The following is a 20,891-nucleotide window of genomic DNA, read 5'->3' as shown; positions in this document are numbered from 1 at the left end:
CTTTCTGGGACTTTCAGGGACTTTCAGGGACTTATGTACAAAATTATTCTACATTGAACTCACAATAAGCCCTTAAAGTGGAAAAATATTCCGTTTTGCCAAAATCAAAAGCATATATTATTGTAGCTGGGCTTATTACAAGACGATGAAAAATAGGTTTTTCTTATACCTAAATTTTATTGGACCATAACTGGTATGTTAGTAAAAAGCTACTTTATACCCTTTCCAAGTTACAATTTAAAAAATGAAAGAAAAGAAATTAATGAAATGTATAATAAGAAATGATTTATGTCTTTATAGATGTTCCTGAATTTAGATAAGCGACTTAAGTTCCCCTGCATTGTCATAATAAACATTTACATGCATACATAATTGAATTTCAAAGGAACTCAAGCAAGATTATATAATATACTATCCATGCCCATCAAACTTACCTGCCTCATCTACCCCTAGAGACTGGACCAGTCGTGATAATATGTGTTGTGAGTGTTCATGGTCTAAAACCTTCACACATCCATTTTCAGAAATGCTTAATCTGCAAAAAATGTTCAATATTCAGATATACAATGTTCTTACAGAAGATGACAGAACAATACAGTCAGGCACTTTTATATTGAGTAATCTGATTTAATAGATTCCATATTTTCATCAATGTTACAGATGCCATTATCTTCTAAAAGTTTTCTCTAGTCAACCAGTAGATACAATTTTGAAAGGGTGCACCTGAAATATAGAATTTTTATCCCAATGCAATGGCCATTATCATCACAAAAACTCCATCATTCCATATATTCCATTATCATTATAATAGCTTACTCTTTTAAGAAAATTTTAGGAGTATTAATTATTGCAGATATTTCTTAATTTCAATTATATTACAACACGGAATAAAATATCACATCAACTTCTCATATAAAGGGCTTTAACTCTTTTAAATGTTCCTTAAGCCACAAGACAATATATAAGAAATATAACATGATATATAAACAATGTCAGCATTATAATGGCCACGCCCCTTTTCTTTACTTCAGTTGGAATTAAGTAACATAAAAAGAATTTGTCCTGATGAGAAAGAAATATTCAAGGACTTTTTGAGTTTATGAATTTTTATCTTAAGTGTGGAATTTAGTAACACTTTGTAGCACAATGATATCATGGTACAAAGATAAAACCTTGATTTGCATGAACACGTGTTTTACCTGGCAAGAACTAGTGCAGCATTACTGGCAGTCCATAGGTTCTCAGCGGACAGAAGTGTGGTCACATGATCCAGCGTCTGATTCAGGCATGGTTCATTAAGCATCCACTCTCGACCCTCGTAACTCTCCGCCTACAGGTAATACATTAGTGAACCAGTCATTATTTCATATTTACAGTAAGCACATTATTTTCTGGGGTCAAATAGTTTCTCTTTTGTCATGCCTTTGATGTGCAGTATAATTTGGTTGTTGCAAAAATCTTTCCACAAGTTGAACATTTTTTGTCTACTCCATGAAAATAATCTATTTTTGGTCTCAAAATAATAAACTATATGACAAGACAAAAACATGAAAACCTTTCACATTTACTGATTGGTTGCCTAAGGTGCCAGGGTAAAGAATGTAAGTATTTGGTAGATATTACTTTATATCAAAATAGTGTCAGACATCTTTGACTGAATATTGATGTTACCAGAGTTCCCATTGTACCAGCAGCATTCATCACACTTTCAGCATCATCAAAGGCCAGCATGCGTGTGAGGTCAGGTAGGATTTTTCTACTTTGATCTCCATGTCTCCCTTTTGCAAGGCCCAAGATGCGACTACATCCTAAGTCTGACTCAGCTAGCGTCCCGATGATGTAGGCAGAGTTACCAGCCACCCTATCATAAACAGACACAGCATTATAGGTGAGAACATTTAAGGTCATACATCTTGTGAAAATTTTTCTACAAAATCTAAAATTATGATAACTGTACTACCTAATATTTACTATTGCAACTAATATATCTCGATCGATTACACAAGTGTAGAATATGACCTAGTTTACCAGCTCTATATTTCCCACTTTGGGGTGCATTTGCTTTCAAATGTCCGCAGTTTTTAGTATTTTCTGTTTTACCTCAACATCTCATTTTCATACAAATATAGACTGATTTATTCCATTATCTACTAATGCAATTATACAAATATTGTAATAAGTAAAATATGAATAGTTTGTGTGTATAAAATAATAGAAATGCAGTATAAAAGGGGCAAGGTTTGAAAGCAATCAGTCAATGGCTTTTGTGAATGGCTGTATGTAATTACTTTGAGCTTCATTAGATTTATGATCTCACAAACTAAACAAAATAGAAAATTTTATAATAATTGTTATAACTAAATTTTGGACATCTTTCAAAACTGTTGCAGACAGATGTTTAAGATTCACAAAATAGACATCTGAATATTTGTCTATAAAGACACTTTGTCAAAATAGGATAATATTAGTTACATGTAGTTAATCATTATCTCAGAGAAAAGAGGCTTTCAGACAAATATTTGTGAAGATCTCTGAAATAGTGTGATATATGTATGAAACACTCAACACTTCTTGGCCTGTACAGACATTGGCATGATGCAATACCCTTATAATCTTGACCTTGTCTTTGTAAGACATGCCTGAAGTAAAGTGGGGATTTGTCACTCAGCATTTCAACAACATTCATTTCATCATCAAAATCTATATCACAGAGATGTTATGTAATTTTTCTAAAGGGAATTAGCTATATATATTTACTCTCTTCTAACAAAATATCACTACAATAAAACATTTTGCAGATTAATTCTTATAAAATTACCTTTATAAACAAGAGGCCCATAAGGCTTGTATCACTCATCTAGATCTTAAAGACCAGCAGTGGTATACATGCCTATAGTTTTGGTATTTAAAATATTTCTAAAGTGAAGCTCAGTAAATATAACCTCCTAGAAGGGGCAAGATCAGTGGGTAAATTCTTGTATCATGCTTGTCTTTCTTTTTGATACCTAGTGAGACTTTTTATGGTTATCCTGTTGGTATCTCAACTTAATAAAAAAAAAATGACTCAGAAAGAATGTCCCTAGAGATGTACCACACCAAATGGTCAATTCTTACATAACAAATGTGTTTATCTCTTGATGTCAAGCAATTCCAAATATATATATATGGCTATAGGGTGGGGATTTTGATATCACCCAGAAATTAAGTCCAGTGGGGTGGGGCCACACCTAAGGGCAAGTTCTTACATCATGAATGTGTTTATAGATGTCCAGCATTGCTTTATATGGTTAACGGATGTGTATCACATCTGTTTCAAAGATATAACAAAGAAAACTAAGTTCCTGGGAGTGGGGCCAGACCCCAGAGCCCATTCTTACATCATGATTGTGTATCTATCTATAGTCCCAGCAATGCTATACATGCTGTTTTCAAACACATTATCCCTATTGAGCCCTTCCCCTGTTGCCTTAGGGGGCTGAGATTCACTATTTATACAAAATTGATTCCCCTTCACCAAATCATGATTCACACCAAATTTGGAATAAAATCCAGAAGGAGTAGGATTTTAAAGGATTTGTTCTATTTCCCCTATTGGGCCTCACCCCTTTTGCCATAAAGGGTGCCGAGATCCACCATTTATACAGAATTGTATTCTCTTCATCCAAAGATACTTTTAACCAAACTGGGCAAAATTCAATCATTCTTCCAGGAGTAGGATTTTTATAGAATCTGCTAAATTTCCTATATTGAGCTCTGCCCTTCTGCCCCAGGGGGCAAGACCTACAGTTTACAAAAAAATGATTTTCATTCGCCTTAAAAAGCTTCCATCTAAAATTGAACAAAATCCAATCATTCCTACAGAAGAAGTAAGGTTTTAAAGATTTTGCTCTATTTCCCCTCTTGGGCCACCCCCCCCCCCCCCCCCACTGCCTTGTCCCAGGGGGCTGAGATCCATCTTTTATACAAAATTGATTTCCTTTCAACCAAAGATGCTTTAAATCAAATTTGGACAAAATACAATCATTCCTACAGGAGGAGTAGGATTTATGACTAATGCTGTTTTGTACAAAAAGTTGCCAGACGACAGACGTTCGACGCCCAACGCCGGATGCCCCTTGCCATGCTTTATCTTCCAGATGAAATATCTTGACCTTAAGATAATTATCATTGAAGTTCTAATCTATATTATATCTACTTAAGGTCAAATTGAGCTTTACCTAAACATATTGTAGATTTTTACCTCTATTTCAAACCTTTACCTAAACATATTGTAGATTTTTACCTCTATTTCAAACCTTTACCTAAACATATTGTAGATTTTTACCTCTATTTCAAACCTTTACCCTAACATATTGTAGATTTTTACCTCTATTTCAAACCTTTACCTAAACATATTGTAGATTTTTACCTCTATTTCAAACCTTTACCTAAATGTATTTGTTGACTTGCTAGCCTTTCAATAAGGGGTCTAGTTTTTCATAGCTGCTGTAAACTTATCCATACCAACATCTACATAAAAGGTCTGATAACCTAGCTACAATGCTTTAGTCCTGTTATGTTGAAATGATCTATGACAGCAGTAATATTGGAATCAATATCAGGTAAAGTTTAAAGGCAGGATGAAATAGAATATTGACCTTGTAAGACAGCCATAGTTCTAATAGAGTGATGAAGTATAGATGTTGACTTTCCACGGAGTGGTTTATCATCAGGAATATTTCTCAAACACCTACATGATTTAATCAATAATGTCAATGTTTTGGTGTCCATGATGTACGAATAGAAAATTTGCTTAACATTAATCCTGTTTAAGTCCCTAATCTGACATCAAACATCAAGTTACAAGGATTCGCAGTAATCAATCTTAAAAATATCAGTACTGGATTATATAATAGTCTCCTACAACCACTCGTTAACACTTCTGTATGTACATGTATAAGTAACAGTTTCTTTAAAGTCACCTACATGTTACATGTAGCCAATAACATTTTATGTTATCATTTACACAAGTAACAAATTATGTTATCAGTTACACAAGTAACAGTTTGTGTTGTCAGTTACACAGGTAACAGTTTGTGTTATCAGTTACACAAGTAACAGTTTGTGTTGTCAGTTACTCAGGTAACAGTTTGTGTTATCATTTACACAAGTAACAAATTATGTTATCAGTTACACAAGTAACAGTATGTGTTGTCAGTTACACAAGTAACAGTTTGTGTTGTCAGTTACACAAGTAACAAATTATGTTATCAGTTACATAAGTAACAGTTTGTGTTGTCAGTTACACAAGTAACAGTTTGTGTTGTCAGTTACTGAGGTAACAGTTTGTGTTGTCAGTTACTCAGGTAACAGTTTGTGTTGTCAGTTACACAAGTAACAGTTTGTGTTGTCAGTTACACAAGTAACAGTTTGTGTTGTCAGTTACACAAGTAACAGTTTGTGTTGTCAGTTACACAAGTAACAGTTTGTGTTGTCAGTTACACAAGTAACAGTTTGTGTTGTCAGTTACACAAGTAACAGTTTGTGTTGTCAGTTACACAAGTAACAGTTTGTGTTGTCAGTTACACAAGTAACAGTTTGTGTTGTCAGCTACAAAATTAACAGTTTGTGTTGTCAGTTACACAAGTAACAGTTTGTGTTGTCCGTTACTCAGGTAAGAGTTTGTGATGTCAGTTACACAAGTAACAGTTTGTGTTGTCAGTTACACAGGTAACAGTTTGTGTTGTCAGTTACACAGGTAACAGTTTGTGTTGTCAGTTACACAAGTAACAGTTTGTGTTGTCAGTTACACAGGTAACAGTTTGTGTTGTCAGTTACACAAGTAACAGTTTGTGTTGTCAGCTACACAGGTAACAGTTTGTGTTGTCAGTTACACAAGTAACAGTTTGTGTTGTCATTTACACAAGCAACAATATATATTTTCATCATATACTACAATAATGAATTTTGTTACTTATACATACTTGGTACCTATAAATGATATTTCAAACAATATGAATAAGCAACACTAAATAAACAATCAAATATTCACCTACAGGTATATTTTCTATATATGTCTTAGTGGTGTATGTTGTTAAGGAACAAATGCAGTTAGAAATTTACTGAGTTTAGATTTGCTTAATTAATTTGCTCCTAAATAGTTTAAAACAAACCCTGTAACTTATATTATAGATTAAAAAGGATGTAAAAACTGGAAAAATTAGATGTTTTTTGTACTTGTTTAAAATGAACAGTACTTTCTAAGCTTAATTCAGTCTGACAAAATTATGATCATGAAAATAGCAATGTTCACTTCATTCAAGTAATTTGTTTTCAAGAAAAGCAAGGAATACAAGAGATAATGAGTGTAAACATTTCCCTATTATAAATCCTTGACAAACTCATGTTTACCATAATTACAAAAATAAAACATTGTCCCATTATATTATTATCCGAATCAATTAATGGTGGGTGTTTCCCACACAAGTCAAACATTTAAACAACCCTGCACCATCAATCAATTTCACACATTGTCTCACAGTAAATCCCGGCACTTACATACACAACGTTTACACCAGTGTATCTAGGCAATTTGATAGAAATTGATTGATACAATATTGATGTTCTAACAATAGAAAACTCTGTAGAAATTATCCATATTAGAATATTTTATTAAGTTATACAGATGTACAAAACACAGCATATTTAATTTTATCTATGCCTGGTTGTTATTCTTACCAAACATGATTTTTCCCTATTTTATGATGAGAAATAATCACATGAATTGTCTGTGTTGATTCTGAAACACATGTTAGTTTTTGAGAAATAGTTTTATGTTGATTCCATAAAGGTCATTGATAATCACCTTATAATCTAAGCTCATGCAGTTTTTTTAAAACAATGCTTTGTTCCTTTTCTTTAGGATAGTAAAACAGTGATATGAAATAAACTTGTGTAAGTTTTGTGTTCTGTAATGATATGGAGATATCAGTGGTTCAATGATTAAACACTTCTATCAGCAAAAATTTCATATTACTTACAGATTACAAGTTAATATTTTGCTGTTCCTAAATTTTACTTTTCAGGAAATTATCACACATATCACTGGCTAACTCAATTTTGGATGGGTACTCTGACCAAAATCGTAACTTTTTATTTTATCAATTTTCAAAACTCTGTTAAGGCAATTATTTCTCTCAAAAGCAGAGACAATAAATTTACAGATGGTTTCTCATGAGATTTGGATTTTGAATAAACATATATGCAATTTCTCATGGAGGAATCAAAAATGTAATTTCCCTAATGGTAGAGTTATGAAATAATGGAAAGAATGCGAGGGTCCATATTTCACAAAAGGATTCATAACAGAGTATTGTATTTGATATGTTTTAATGACTTAATGGCAGAAGGTAAAGTATTTGGATATCTTTATATTACTTATAATTTTAACAAATTTTCACGCATACAAAAATATATATATATATACATAAATAAATAAACTACAAAAATATACAGTAAAATGAACATAATGAACTCATAGAGCTACTTTAATATTCTGAATATTTATGGTTTGCCTTATTTACAACCTCTTCTTATTATTTTCAAGCACTGCTTTTGCTTTGATAAAAAAATGTGATATAACACCATCAATCAGTTTTATGACCTTGAACTTTAGAGTATGATGCTAAAAGTGAAACTGCGTGGTCATACGAAAAATGGTTACAGATGCCATGACATATACATTTGTATACAAGTACAATTCGTGCATAATGTGAAAACATAAACAGATATTTTAAAAAGATATATTTCAAATGACAAGTTCCAGCATGTAAAAAATATAAAGTCTATAACCTACACATATTATGTTAAGGTCTTTCTCGATCTACAACACTTAATGGTTGACACGAGCGGAACCCCAACAAGGTCTTCATAATCATTTGTACCAATATTTGGTGTTTTGCTATAATATGTATGTAGATGTTTGTATTTCATTCAATAGTCTAGCCCACTTCTATAGTCTCATGTTAAACTGTTTATCATCAAACAGTCACACAAAACTACCCACAAAACTCCAGCCAGGGTCAGCTTTATTACCTACAACATATAGTAAATGGTCGTGGTCAACAGATCATGTGTCCCCTGACAAGTTCAGATATGAAAAGTATTAACTTTCTCTAAAAGGTGTGCAAGTTGAGACAAGATTGCACTCATTTCTCATCATAGTTAGATATATATAAAAGAAAATATATAAATTATATAATCACAATATGTATTGCTGAATTATCAAAAATTCAACAAAATCATAATTATCTTTGTTCACTTAAAATCTTTTATCTTCCAAAGACTAAATTAAAAGCTATCAATTAATACCATTCTTAATCACAACAGTAACCTCTCTGTAAACAAAGTTCATGACTAACAACAAACTTGTTCCTAGTACTTTTTTGTATTTACATAAGGCAATTAAACTGAATATGTTTTATTATCATTGAAACTACAGCAGTTTTATATCAATTCTAAGTCCATTTTTCTGGTAAAGATTTTAATTCTTAGTGCTAATATTGAATTGGGAATTAGATGTAAATTAAATCAACAAAAGCAATCAGCCAACCAAATGAAACTGTCCAGATTTCTGTCACAATCTATAAGCATTAGAAAGTCAGATATAGGTACAAGGCTATATGAAACCAACTTTTCAAAACTTTTTAAAAATGTGCTTACTACGATAATATCAATAAGTGATTGTTAGAGTTCACATATTCCTACGAAACCTGTGTATGTTTTTTACCACCCAGACGACTAGAGCTCAAATTTTAATTCCAATTTTCTTTCAGGTAAATGAAAATCCTAAAACTTTTTCATCTCACATATGTACTGTGTCCATGATAGAACATCTGAAAATGTTATTTAAAGCTGTTATTTACACACATCCCCAGGATAGTAAAATATTACAATGTGTTGAATAGCTGATGGCATGAGAAAGGTGCCTAGTGACATTCCTAAAAGTATTTACAGACCAGTAACACTATAATACACAATATCCGAGTCAAGAGTTCTTTGTTGGATCAGTACAAAAGGAAAATGTTTTAAAAAGAAGAAAAGAAAGCAATTTCACTATATTAAATGTTTTTTATAATTTGGGCGATAAATTAATGAGCAAATTGTTTGTAGATGAAAAGAGGTTACAACAGCTCAGTCAGTAGAGTGTAGGTCTATTATTTAAATCCAAGGGGCGGGATTTGACACTCCTTAACTATGGCGGTTTGTAATTCTCAGAAAACTGAGATGTGTTGTCACAGTTTTGTCCTTGGGCACTCTAATTGCTGTGAATGTCATGCGACACGCCTCCTGTATGTTGTTCACCAAGAGAGCCATCAATTATTACAAGGTTACTCTACCTCAAAATGATCCTGTCTGTTCACAGGATGATAAACCCAACAAACAAACATACTTGTATGTTAAGATTTTATCAGCAAACAAACATTATGACATCTCATCACCAAACCTGATAAAAACTCAACACATATATCAAAACAGAAAATTACAGCAATCCTACTCGGTAATGATTCAAATAAGTCAGTTTGACTGTACTCCTTAAGAATGGTGTATACCAGGTTTACATTAGTTTGTCGAGCCAAACTGCTGCTACATTAAAACAGTATATTATACAGGTATATACCATATGGTGCAATATTGCTTCACATTAAATCAAAGGCCTGTACTTAGAATAATGGCATTAACAGTCTGATTCCTTCACAGTGATATAACATTATTTATTCACTGTAGCCCTAACATTACCATTTAAATGTTTAGTTGCCACACTGTATTTAAAATGTCATGCTTGTTGAATATGGATAATTCAAAATGTATTTCAGGCTAAAATCGGTCAAGCAGTGTGGCTCGGTGTGGTGTCAAAGTGGGATCACAAAACAAATATTTCTGCTTGTTGGCTCAAAATAATGAGAATAGCTTCTTAAAGTAACCATGCGTTATCATAAGGTTTAATTGTAAATTTCGGAACTCAACAAGTTCTTTGACTGAACAATTAGAAATACAATTAAGAAAACAAAAAGAGAATCTAGGTGTATTAAATCCCTTAACTGTTTGATATTGTAACAGGAATGGTTATAAAAACATACATATTGTATGACAATTGACTATAATATGCATTTCAACAATGTATTTAGTGTCTTTGTATGTCCAGAAGGTGCTTGCCAAATTTGTACATGTATTATCAATTATATTTTTAAAGGCTTTTGAATCTACTGATCCTTGAAAACATGTACATTAATGGCTAGAAATGTATACTTGTGTGTATAATCATTTGTTGTAGTGTTGAAATATATATCTAACATTAATGGTGTTTATAAGTTCATTGAACAATACATTCTAGGAGCATTCAGTTCATATATATATAATGAATAGTATAATTTGTAGCATATTTTACTCTAAACACACAGAAAATGTACTAACAATGGAAGAATGTTTAAAAATCCCCATATCCCTTCTAAGTTTTCACCTAAATCTTACCAAAGGACAGTGAAAACATGGAAATTAATATAAGCGACAAGAAAAATATTGTTGATTTCAAATGAAATAATGCAATTTTGTCTTTAGTGAAAATGCATTTGTGATTTTCTGATCGAGCCAGGAGAGTTTACAATGTAGGAGTCCCATTATGTCTGACTGGAGTGCCAACACTGCAGTAATTAGTCAATTACACATAAGTAAGCTAATTAATTGGTTGACTTAACTATATAGAAATCATTAAATCTTTATACAACGTAATTGTTTTCAAAAGAATTGACAATGACCCAAAATTTGGAGTTTTTGTTTCATCGTGCCAATAAACAATCTTCAGTCTCCAAGGGTTCTGTTCTTTACATAATTATCACAAAATAAATCAGAGATGTACAGTGCCAGACATGAAACTGACCAATGCCACCTGTGTCCTTTACAGAGGAATTTAAAGCTGAACTACAACTACATTTTTATCTTTCAAAAATCACATGAATTCAGATCACATCATATATGTAGTTGCTCATGATCAATTTCTGTTATGTATGTTGGGCTGTGTGTACTGCCACATATGTAGTTGCTCATGATCAATTTCTGTTATGTATGTTGGGCTGTGTGTACTGCCACATATGTCGTTGCTCATGATCAATTTCTGTTATGTATGTTGGGCTGTGTGTACTGCCACATATGTCGTTGCTCATGATCAATTTCTGTTATGTATGTTGGGCTGTGTGTACTGCCACATATGTCGTTGATCATTATCAATTTCTGTTATGTATGTTGGGCTGTGTGTACTGCCACATATGTAGTTGCTCATGATCAATTTCTGTTATGTATGTTGGGCTGTGTGTACTGCCACATATGTAGTTGCTCATGATCAATTTCTGTTATGTATGTTGGGCTGTGTGTACTGCCACATATGTAGTTGCTCATGATCAATTTTTGTTATGTATGTTGGGCTGTGTGTACTGCCACATATGTAGTTGCTCATGATCAATTTTTGTTATGTATGTTGGGCTGTGTGTACTGCCACATATGATCTCATGATTTTTGTTATGTATGTTGGGCTGTGTGTACTGCCACATATGTAGTTGCTCATGGTAGTTGCTGTGTGTGTATGTTGGGCTGTGTGTACTGCCACATATGTATGTTGGGCTGTGTGTACTGCCACATATGTCGTTGCTCATGATCAATTTTTGTTATGTATGTTGGGCTGTGTGTACTGCCACATATGTCGTTGATCATGATCAATTTCTGTTATGTATGTTGGGCTGTGTGTACTGCCACATATGTAGTTGCTCATGATCAATTTCTGTTATGTATGTTGGGCTGTGTGTACTGCCACATATGTAGTTGCTCATGATCAATTTCTGTTATGTATGTTGGACTGTGTGTACAGTGAAAAGTGAAACTTTTTGTTTCCTTATAAAGCAGATGTACATTGATCTTCTTTGTGACATCCTCCCACTTTTTTTGGATGCCTTCTACAAGATAATCCATTCCTTATTCCTTAATGGTCATGTGTATTTTAGCACACATGCAATGTATGCTGTACATTTTAGTAAGGATATTTACTTTACTTTTTATATGTAGGTTTATAGTGGGATTTGCTTAAACTGGTGGCTAATTCTTTGAACAACAAGCTGAAGGCCCACTGCATGCTATCTATAGTGATTAGAGTAAGGTGTGTGCAAGCCAAAGAACACAACCATGACAGTACAGGACACTCTGTGATCTCAGCATCCTGATAAAGCCAAACAACCTTAAGTATGGGTAGTAATGTATGTCAATTCATTCTGAAATAGGCCAGAGGTCAGGATAACATTTCATGTGTACTGTGGTATTTGTTTAAAGCTCATTTTGATGTTATTTAAAGAACATGAACAAGATTATATCAATATTCAAAATCCTTGAAACATGTACACAACATTATCTATTTTAAGTAATGGTACCACATGTGCTTCACAACAGTCCTATCACCTGAAATCAATACGTTTGAAGATAAAAACAAAACACATCACAACAGTTAACATAGAAACATCGGTCAATACAAATCCTTTTTATACAGTAACACCAAAAATGAGAGAGTTTGCCAAAATATAAACTAGATGACAAGAAAAGTTCAATTTGTATTGCCATTTTACAAAATCAAATGAAGCATGAGGTTATTGGGTCAAAACCAGTTGATACTTGTCATCGTAACAGTATCTCACCTCAAACGTGATTGATGAACTGGCAAGAAGGGAGGATTTATCCTGGCAGTGTAAAACTAAGGGGTTATATGCCAGATATCATTGGTATGACTTGGATGATGGATACTTCAAACAAATATCATAAAGGGTAATATCATGTACACTTTAATTCAAGCGCACTGGGGAAAAGAAAAATGATATGACTATGTCATTAATATCAAACAGGAAAGATCACAAGTTTTGTTTACCTTTCATATAGGATATTTGCCAAGATTGTTTGAAGAAATATCTGATGAGAACATATATTGAATATACATAAAAAGCATGTACTTTAAAGAGTAAATTTACATTCAGTTACAGAAGAGCCTAATTCAGATTTTTATTAGAATATTATCATCGGGGATGTGCCTGACGTTGGATTAGTTCAGATTTATCTGTAGAGTAGGAAATCACTAAATTAAAAGAAGAAATAGCTGATGTGTCTGTCTGTGGGAGGAACTGAAAATCTTAAATATAATGTTTCTATCCATTATTTCTCATTGCAGTTACAGTATACTTTCTTTATGCTAACATCATTTTCAAAAGTGTTAAACTAATAACACCTGATATTGAATTAAGTAAAGTACAAAATTAAAAATTAGAAAAAAAAACATAGATTGTTCAATGGAATATTATTGTGTAACACTTTACAAGTAACCTGGTATATACTTACTATAGCTTGCATAACATACTTAGCTATTAGTCATAGAATATTCACCTTTAAGCATAACTGGATTTTCCTTGTCAAAGTTAGCTACCTTATAGTGAAGGCATCAAACATAATGGCCCATGTTAATATCATTACATAGTACAACTGTTTCCTCGTGTGTTTCATCAGATGCTAAAACTTAGGTGCTAGGACATGGATGATGTTAAGGAACTGCAGTTTTATGATGGACACATTAATCTTGATATTGTTAGTAGTATCGTGTATGTCAGGATCAGTGTATCGGTCAAAAAAAAAAAACCACTAATAATGACAAGGAAAATATTCTGTACAAGGTTTTACTCCTTAGCACAAAGAAAGAAAGTGGTTAACGCAGAAAAGTTGAAATTAAGGGACATGGGTCATCTGCTAGATTCTTCTTCTTTATCAACAGATACAACAATAATGATATACAATATGTATTAAACATCGACCATTGTGACCCCACCTCAGGCATGGTTTAGTCTCTTTTCTACAAAGCAATATAGAATGAATTGAGATTCAGACTCAAAGGTAAACTTCTCATACCTGAATCAAACTTCGGTAAAATAAAATTTAAAAAGGAAAGCAATTTGATAAACATTACATATTTATGTCTATGCCTGCATAAATTAACAACATTCTGCAGGCTTATGATATTCAGTTCCATATATACATGTATGTACTAGTACTAGCTGTAACAGCTTGAATAGCAAACCCTCTGCCCAGACCCTGTCCTCAGGAGGAACCATGTCATTGTCACTTAAAATACATGGTGATTTACACTGGCAGTTAGGATCAATTTGGACGCGACCACTAACCTTTACGAACATTAACGGGTAAATCAATCCTTGCACATCAATAAATCAAACTCAACCTATCTTCATAAGAGCAATTTGAATTGTTGACTAGAGTCGGTTTCTGGCCCATGGCACCAACCACCACAAAGAGGCTCAGACACTTTTACTGGTGTAAACTTTTAGATAATTGTACTGCTATTTAACGATCTTAAGTTTAAGTGTTATTTATTACAGTATAAACATATCATATAAAATCACTTTAACTGTAAGTACAGTCAATTAAAGTGTCATCAGGACAATCTACAATCTTAAATACAATTTGTATACATTTTACTAAACATGTTTGATTGAAAGAAAAAGAACAAAAAGTTGTAAAAGTTTTATCCTTGTCAATATATTAACATTTTTTTAATTTTCAAACAATAAACAAGATGATTTGAAAAGGATGAAAATAGAAAAAAATAACAAGCAATACTGGTAAGAAACATTACATTCCAACCTACATGTAATCTACCTTCACTTACCTTCAACTCAACTAACCTTAACTCCCCCCCCCCACCCCCCCATATAGTCTGAGGGATGCTTATAATAAATACTTGAAATATTAATGTTGGAGAGATATATAGCTAGAGATATGCAATCCAAGAGATACGTCAGTTAAAGAGACTTACACATTGCTCTTTGACCCAAGGATCCATTGAAATAAACATATTTGGTTATAATTGAAAATAATAATCTGGTTCAACAAGTCAGATTGTAAAAATAAATACGAAATATTTCTATGTTTTATTGATCTAACAAAATATAAACCATGTTCAATACTGCAACTTGACTCATTCTGTAGCTCAGTGCTTGATCTTCATTAACTCATCGAGTGATCTGATTGAAGCAACATTGATATTCGCTAAAAGACATTGATGCTGTAGAACAACATAGGTATGGTTATAAGTAATTAATAATTGTATGAATGACAATTACAAATTAAGAATGTTAAATGTAAACCCATGTGGTAATACTTATCAAAGCATTTGAAATGTACTAAAATAGTCAAGCACCCACCAGGTCTCCAAAAAGGAAATATGACACGGTCAGTCAACAATAAGTATACACTAGAACGAACTACAATTTGGCAATGTGCTTTACTGTACGTAAACCCCTACACAGACCAATTGTCATAAATTTAATAAAATCCCATTCAAAAATTTTTTGTAACTTGAAATAATTCAATATCATTGGTTTTATTGATGCATGTTTAATTCATTCCTTTGAAAGCTATTAATAATAAACTGGTATTTATTAATTGGATGATTCAAAATAATTCTTAAAACTCTAGTTAATTTCAAATTTTACTATATGATAACTGAACAAGCATTGAAAATAAATAACTACCAGGTATGTCAAAAATATTATTTATGCGTATGGTATATTTCCTTAGATCTGTTATTACCTGAAGGGGAAAATATGTAGTGATGATAATTTACAAAAATAAATAAAGAATGATGGATGTGATAATTGAGCTTAATACCTAGTATTAAGAATGCCGTAACTATTAATTAAGGCAAAAGACCAGCAATCAAAAATCTGAACAACAGAAAATTATAATAGAAAATGCTGAATTGAATCAGACCTTTTTATAAAATTGAATGACATGTACAAACTTAAGTAATAAAAAACCCAATTATATCTACTTAGTGGATGTACAAAGTCATGATGTCTTTATGATAGCATCAAATATAGAGAAAATTCAAGTGAAGAAGTTCTCCTTTTAAAAAATGGTCCTAATCTTCAAACTAAAATTGAAAGCCCCAGAGATTTGAGAGTAAATATACATGCAATCAGTTGAATGCTTGATTACATACTTCATACTTGGTGAAAAAAATTTTCAGTTTTATAGTATAATCAATATCTTAAAGTTTGCAGAGAAATGTTTAGTTTTTTCATGTTATGTTTTCTGATATTTCATATTCATAAAATAATACATATATCTCGAGCTCTAAGATACAATATTTTATCAGGTGAAATGACCAACAAAATATAATTAAATCAGTATGTAAATGTCCAAGAAAACATTTCTTTCTAAAAACATCTGTTTGAAAATATTTCTTTATTGTCATGTCAGGATACTGCCTTCAATAACTGATGACAACAGATGTAATTTATTCATGAAGCTCAAATGTGATGCTTTTTCAAGAGCAGATATTATTGAAGAGTTTTCTTCCAATTACTATGATCTGATTATTCATTTTAAAAATACAACAGGTTTATATTTACTAGTTAGACCTGTTACAATGAACAAGTTTCCATGAATTAATTACATATATACAAAGTACATTGTAGTAGTTTATCTCACCTAGAATCACAACTAAATTTGATATACATGTATAACACATGTGAAAAGTGTTCCATACATTGTTATATATTCAGGTACCAGACAAATCCATCACCTCAGCAAGTTACAAAGCAATCATTGTATGACTCCCTACTGTTTAATACATATCAAATTAATGTTCTATACTTTAAATAATTGAAACCATCTGCATTCAAAATCACAAAGATCTTTTTTATTGCTTCATGTCTGATTCAGTTTTCATACAACATATACATGTATACAACTAAACTTTTCATTCAAAATTACATGGAAAAAAAAAAAAAAAAAAAAATGAATTGTTAAGTTTAAAAGTAAAATATTAAATTTCCATATCCAGTCTCTAAAATCAATTCAATTCAATAATAAAAAGCTAAAGAAAATATTTTTTACTCTTTAAATATTTGGGAACACTTACAGCCAAATATAGCAAATCTATTATATTACAGTACTAAAGTGAACAACATGAAACACATCGAGTTGGTCTGACTATCTGATAGAGTGTTTATAATCCCCACAGACACAAATATCAATCTATTCCACTTCTCCAGTGTCAATACAATATTCAATTCCAGATCAATTAATCCTGTGGTGCATAAAATCATTTTACTTTTCATTATACATACAGAATGTACTTGTGTTATACGTTCTCATAGCTCACTGAATTCTCATTCAATTCAAAACAGAATATTCTGTATAGTCCTATACACAACAGGAACACATTTTGCTGTAAGAAAACTGTTATTGCTATATATTTTAGTCAAGATCAATGCAAATGGAAATGATACTGCCAATATTTTATTCAAAGCTCAGCTGAAAAGTATGGTACATCATATAACATATATAACATCATATATGTTTTTAAAATTGGTATATGATCATAAATTTTATGCTGATGGGATCTGATTACCAATGCCTACTTTTAAAAAATGAAAAACTACTTTAGTATACAAGTTTACATGTTTCTGAATAGGAGACTCAGCTGACATAGTCTTATGTTTCATCTATGCAATATTATCACTTTCTAGTACATTCATTTATTCTCAACAAGTTATTGTTACATACCAGTAAATGGTGGTAGCAATTTCAAATGACTTAGTTTGTGTTTTTTTTTAAACATACATTTTAAATTTGTGGTATATTCAAATACATATATACACAAAGAGTGATTGTTTGTGAAAATCGAACAACATCAAAGACAACTGCCTGTACACAATGCTAAAATATTTACAATTCATATACACTATGCATATGAAATCCAATAATGCATGTGGTTTTCATAAAACTACAAAATGATAAAACGTGTCACTGATTTATTAATAAAAAAAGGAACAATTGCACTTAATTTATTTAAGATACAGTCATAAAAGTCTCATTGAAATCAACACAAAATAGTCATAAACGTCTTCTTGAAATTGATACAAAATACTCATTAACATCTTATTGAAATTAATACAAAATAGTCATTAACATCTTACTGAAATTAATACAAAGTTCTGGAAATCATCAAAATATCAGCAAATTTGTTGTTTCGAAACGACAGAGTAAATAACTGTGTCACTGACTGCGATTTGGCTTTCAACAGTTAGTGGTAGTAAAAATTATCACTGACAAATATTTAAAGATATAGTTTATGTTCCAGAAACTTGAAGGAAACATAAAATGGATATGTATAAACTGTCTACTGTAAATGAAGCAATACATATTTATGTTACAACGTGTGTGTCAAAATAAGAGTGGCGCAACAATGACTGACCTATCACAAAGGTAAATCAAGCTACATGCAAGACGGACACCTGTTGAAAATATTTGCCCAACTTACCTTGGATTGTCACATCCTAGCAGTCGAACAAGACCCCAAAGAAAATCCTCAGCACCGGAATGACTTAGAAACGTTCCAATTGTGGCTTCCTTATCTGCATGGAGGTCATCCACAAGCATTTCCAATGCAGCATGCGATTTTTTATCAGTGGTGATCAACAAGGAAAAATAGTCATCTTTGCACCAGTTACACGCCATTTTCATGTTTTATCGTGTAAATCCCGACTCGATAGCTAATGTTGAAGTCAGGGATACGATGTGCGTGCTAAGTATCCATCCTCGACTCTTCTGTTGTGATTTCAGGCCATGGTGCTGTTTATTTGCAGTGAGTAAACATATTGAACTTTCCACTTCCCCCGGTGGCGACCTCCATATTGTTTTCTTGTAACCACAGATTTATGATCACGCGAGAGTTAACGAGGTTTTGCAGTGAGTAATTCTGCGCGCGCTCAATATGAAACAGGACACCTCGGTAGCTACGCTAAGGGTTGTTTTAATCGTTAAGTCATAAAGCGTACCCTGAGTGTTTTGCTATATTGGGAACAAGACAACTGATATTTACGGAATAGGTGAATATTAACGTATCCTGATCTGTCTAGAAAATAACCTTCGTGTAACTTAAATATATGAAGTATATACATGATCACTGTGCTTTCTTTCATTTTCTTTGATAGTGAATCCGTGATTTTTGTGTTGTGACCGGTCATAGGGTAGCCTAATGTTAGAAAAGCTATGAGAATAGGATCACTTTTGCTGCAGTTACTGCCGCCACAAGGACTTGGAACGAATTCCAAATCCACGTTCCATACAAATTACAATATATTACAGTGATAACAATACAGATATCAACTGCGATTTGGGAGTTCGAGTCGAGTACAATACTTTTTTGAGTGCTAAATGAAGTGCTGGAAGGAGGTGGAACGAAAGAGACATGTGTTGGAAGTAGTAAATTATTGTGACATTGCTTGTAGATTCAATGCTGACCCTGTTGTCCACGGTTTATGTCTATTTATGAAGATAGGGACATCTAACGGCAGGCGAAGCATCTCGGACCTCAAACTAGCGTCTTGGATCACTTCCGCATGGGTTATATATCCATGCACAATGTTTTGATGCCCTGTCTGTACTCTGCAAATCCTGCTTATTGAATCAGTGCATACTATTTGTACATGTCTATCGGACTTTTAGTTGCTATGAGAATTATAGAATTCTCAACAAGCGACATTGGGGAAAGACGCTATATATCCGTCCGTCTTAATGAAGAATCCAAGAAGCACGTTGTGACTGATGAAACAATATTACCATGACGTTGGCTGGAGAGACGTGGGCACCGGTCGCGTTCACGTTACAACAGAAAGATAACATGCTAACTTCTGATACTCAACGTAGTCAACCATCGTTGCATCTAGACGTTGAATGTGGATTTCTGACTAATATTCAACACGCTTTAATTATAAGGGAACTATTCCGAGAAGTGACAAAAATATTGAGAGAGAGCGAAAAATGTTGGGCACATTTTTTGTGAAATTGTTGCTGACAAAAAAACTTCATTTGAAAAACAGAAAGTTTTGTGCTCTTATCAGGCCTTTTTGAGTTTCCTCTCTGTACTGAACACTTCGAAATTGTGTGTGTTTTTTTTAAGACTGACTACACACTCACAAATGAAGGTCGAGACCTAGTAATATCTGCGGATATTGTGTCATCTATTCGATATCCAATTAGTTAGATAACCAGTTATGGACAGTATGCAACTTACTTGCGCGATTCGGTCGTGTGACGCAATTGAGAGCGGTCATTAAGGCCATGCATGGTAATATTATGAATTTCGTTTATGACGAGGTCTGTAGACCATTCAAAATTCACTCGGACATCTCGATGATAATTCTGTCTGTAGAAGCATTTAACAGTAAACAGATGGACAGACGGACACCATAACATAATCTCTTCTCGTCTTCAACAAATATAGAATTTTTATTACGTAAAACATAATTAGTTTACGGTTGCACTATATAACATTTATACAGATAACAGCAGAAATTGAAAATAGAGGCTCAAACATATCATTACTTCTTAAACAACAATGATTCTTTGGCTGACTGTGAGATTGTTAAAAAAATGAAATAAAAACATTAACAAGGCTCTCCAAATGCATCAAATGGACTTTTCAAGGTTTTATTATAACAAATGCTATGCATGTCAGTTTTTTTCCCAATTACATGTCCGAAATGGGTTTTAGTCTTTCAATCGTTTTGATATCATATTGATAATTGATATTGAAATCACAAGAAAAAGTCGACAAAAACACACCGTGACTAATGCAATGATCACGATGGCATTCGTATCAAGGATGGAATTGCTATCTTCCGATTTATTCTCATCGAATGGAATTCTTGTATAATCTATGTTGCTTTTACTAACAACTGCCAAACTGATCAAGTTGTTTTTGTAAGATCTTTAGAAAATCTTGAAAAGTGAAGTTTTCTTTACAGTAT

At 32.6% G+C, this 20,891-nt stretch overlaps 1 protein-coding gene across 1 annotated transcript in view; it reads right to left on the bottom strand.

Moving 5' to 3' along the window:
- LOC132548269 (uncharacterized) overlaps positions 1–18,603 on the bottom strand; it is a 53,775-nt gene extending 35,172 nt beyond the window's left edge. The window contains exons 1-4 of the mRNA XM_060212120.1: positions 18,401–18,603; positions 1,672–1,861; positions 1,200–1,330; positions 435–535 (exon numbers count right to left, since the gene is read on the bottom strand). Coding sequence (XP_060068103.1) covers positions 435–535; positions 1,200–1,330; positions 1,672–1,861; positions 18,401–18,603 — 625 coding nt within the window. The remainder of the gene's footprint in view (positions 1–434; positions 536–1,199; positions 1,331–1,671; positions 1,862–18,400) is intronic.
- Positions 18,604–20,891: the final 2,288 nt, after the last annotated feature.

Source organism: Ylistrum balloti, unplaced genomic scaffold (assembly GCF_031769215.1).
Source record: "Ylistrum balloti isolate Yb309-2 unplaced genomic scaffold, AGI_CSIRO_Ybal_v1 Utg370006, whole genome shotgun sequence".
NCBI lineage: Eukaryota > Metazoa > Mollusca > Bivalvia > Pectinida > Pectinidae > Ylistrum > Ylistrum balloti.
This window is presented reverse-complemented; position numbering and strand designations above follow the sequence as displayed.